The sequence below is a fragment of the Condylura cristata genome, unplaced genomic scaffold (assembly GCF_000260355.1).
Source record: "Condylura cristata isolate star-nosed mole 26May11 unplaced genomic scaffold, ConCri1.0 scaffold00041, whole genome shotgun sequence".
NCBI lineage: Eukaryota > Metazoa > Chordata > Mammalia > Eulipotyphla > Talpidae > Condylura > Condylura cristata.
The window spans coordinates 5,655,074-5,658,071 of record NW_004567142.1 but is presented as its reverse complement, the minus strand read 5'-3'; the positions used below and the strand labels follow the sequence as shown (position 1 = coordinate 5,658,071).

Below are 2,998 nucleotides of genomic sequence, written 5' to 3'. Positions count from 1 at the left end.
GCGGCGCCCCCAGCCCAGGCGGAGTTCCAGGACAAGGTGCTCCACGGCGGGCCCTGCGAGCGCGAGTCGCACCCCTACCAGGCCGCCCTCTACGCCGCGGGCCATCTGCTCTGCGGGGGAGTCCTCGTGCACCCCCAGTGGGTCCTCACCGCCGCCCACTGCAAAAAACCGTGAGTCCCAGCCCCGCGGGGAGCAGCAGCCACCCGACTGGGCGGGGGGCGCACGCAGGCTGGGGGGCGGGACTGGGGGGCTCACCGCCCCTGACAGGCCAGGCTGAGCTGGCCCGGCTCACTGTGAGCCACACCCGGCCCCCTGCAGAGGGGCCCCACAGCCCTGGGGGGCACAGCCCCGGGCCAGGAGGCAGCAGAGGGGACGAGGTGGGCAGGGGTGTCTGAGCCCCACAGCAGGACCTGGGGGCTTGGGGGACAGAGCTGACCCTGGGGCATTTCGGGTGAACGCGGCGGCGGGGTGGGGGGCTTGAGAAGCCGCTGGGTGTGGCCGGGGCACGCCAGGTCCCCGAGATGTGGGGAAGGGGGCTGCTGGGGCGCAGGGCTGGAGGGGACCGTGAGTGGTGGTCAAAGCCCGGCGGAAAACACGCGGTGGGCGGGGGTGGGGGTGGGGCGAGCCGGGGCCCAGCCGGGGCCAGTGTGTCCAACACCCGGCAGGGGGATACGCGATTAGGTGCCGGTTCTGCTCCCCCAGAGGGGACTCTCGGCCGGCTCTGCAGCTCAGAGGGGCAGCAAGGACCCCAGCGCCGGGAAGCAGCAGGAGCCCACCCTCAGCGTGGGGCCAGCCACAGACCCCAGCGCCCCCCACAGCCCCGGGCCCAGGGAGCTCGGCGTGGACCCCGTGTCTGCACGCGCACCCCCACTCAGGAGCGCCCACTGGGTGCCGTGGGCCAGGCGGAGAGAGGCCACGGCGGCTGGGAGCCGGGGGTCAGAGCCGGGCCACTTACGCCACCGCCGGGTCGCCTCACGCACCCCCGAAGCGTCAGAGGCCCATTCCCAACAGCCCCGGCATCTGCCTGTGGCGTCGCGGGGTGGGAGCTGGAGGTTCCGCAAGGCCCTGAGTCTTGGGGGTCGGTCACCGCAGTGGCCCGAGGGCAGGGCGGCCCCCGGAGGCAGGAGAAGCCCACGTCCTTGTCCTGCCTGCGCTGGGGAAGAGGTGGGGGTGTCTGGGCCTCGGCCGGGATTCTGGTGGAAGAACCATGGCTGTCTCCCCCTTGGGCACAGGTAGACTGGGGGTGTCCTTCTGGTCCGGTCTCTCTCTGAGAGGCTCATCTTTACCTCAGGCGAGGAGGGTCTGTCCCGTGGAGTGTCCCCTGTCTGTCTTTCTCGCTCAGCCCCCACACACAGGACAGACACTCCCGGCCCCCTCCAAGGCGTTCCTTGCCCCGCACTTCCTGCGGTTTGGGCAACCCTGTGGGGGTTTCTCTTGCTCCTGTCATGCCAGGCGCCGGCCCGCGTGAGGGGCCCGCAGCGGGGCCCGGCCAGCCTGAGAGCCTGAGCACACAGGCTCCCGTCTGGGCAGGACACCCTCTGGGCAGCGCAGCCCTGGGAGGCGGAGACCCTGAAAGAGCAAATGATAATGCAGACAGGTTCTGGTGGGAAAGAGAGCCAGAGAGCCGGAGGGCAGAGGACCTGCCTGGGGCAGGCGGATGCGTGAGCCACGCAGGTGTCTGGGCGAAGAGCGCGGCAGGCGGGCTGAGCAGAGGTCCGGGTGTTCCAGGAAAGGCCGGGAAGCCAGCGTGGCGGGGGCTGCAGAGACGGGCCGGACAGGAGGGGGGCGAGCTCGGGCGGCCACGGTAGCCCTGGCTGCGAGCAGACCAGCGCGGGGCCCGGGGAGCGCCGCGGCTGGCGTCCAGGCAAAGAGCGGAGGGGGCTCAGGGCAAGACGGCGGCGACCTGAGGGTGGTCGCGGGGCGCAAGGCCCAGCGGCTTCTGGGCAGCTTGGCCGAGGCAGGACAGCGCCCGGCAGCCCCGAGGCTAGTTCGGACGGCTCACGGCCGCGGCCCCTCTGGAAGCCCAGCGGCCACTGGGCTCGGGCGGAACCAGCCTCCCTCTCCCAGGAACCTGAGGGTCTACCTGGGGAAGCACAACCTGCAGCAGAGGGAGGACCACCAGGAGGAGGTGTCTGTGGCCAGGACCGTGCCGCACCCCGGCTACAACGCCGACACCCACGACCAGGACATCATGCTGCTGCGCCTGGCGCGCAGCGTCAGGCTCTCGGAGCACGTGCGGCCCCTGCCCCTGGACAGAGACTGCTCGGCCGGCCGCACCAGCTGCCACATTCTAGGCTGGGGCAAGACAGCGGACGGTCAGTGGGGGCGCGGCCACCAGGGAGGCGGGGTGGGCGGCCAGCAGCCAGTGCACAGGGAGGCAGCCGTGAGCCTGGCTGCGCCGCCGGTGTGGGGGCAGGCCCAGGGCGGAGGGTCCGTGGCACTGATGGGGGGTGCTGGAGGACGCTGGCTGAGAGACATGGTAGACAGGTCACGGAGCCTCGCAGGTCAGGAGCAGTCGTTAGAGGAAGAAACGCGTCCAATGGGTCAGCAGGCACCACTGAAGGTGGACTGGGGCACCTTCAGTGGCGGGCCAATAGGAAGGGGCAACCAACGGGGGCGGGCTGGGCCAGTTAAGAAGGACCAATGGGGATGTGGGCCAAGGGATGGCGGGCCCATAGGAAGGGACAACCAACGGGAAGAAGGACCAATGGGGACGTGGGCCAAGGGATAGCGGGCCAATAGGAAGGGACAACCAACGGGGGAGGGCTGGGCCAGCTAGGAAGGACCAATGGGGACGTAGGCCAAGGGATGGCAGGCCAATAGGAAGGGACAACCAAGGGGGAGGGCTGGGCCAGTTAGGAAGGACCAATGAGGACGTGGGCCAAGGGATGGCAGGCCAATAGGAAGGGACAACCAATGGGGGAGGGCTGGGCCAGTTAGGAAGGACCAATGGGGACGTGGGCCAAGGGATGGCGGGCCAATAGGAAGGGACAACCAA

At 70.2% G+C, this 2,998-nt stretch overlaps 1 protein-coding gene across 1 annotated transcript in view; it reads left to right on the top strand.

Annotated features, from left to right (window-relative positions):
- The window catches only part of LOC101635421 (kallikrein-6), a gene marked incomplete at its 5' end in the record, with an annotated part of 4,613 nt that continues 1,615 nt past the window's right edge, over positions 1-2,998 (top strand). The window contains 2 exons of the mRNA XM_012733529.1: positions 1-170; positions 2,068-2,315. Coding sequence (XP_012588983.1) covers positions 1-170; positions 2,068-2,315 — 418 coding nt within the window. The remainder of the gene's footprint in view (positions 171-2,067; positions 2,316-2,998) is intronic.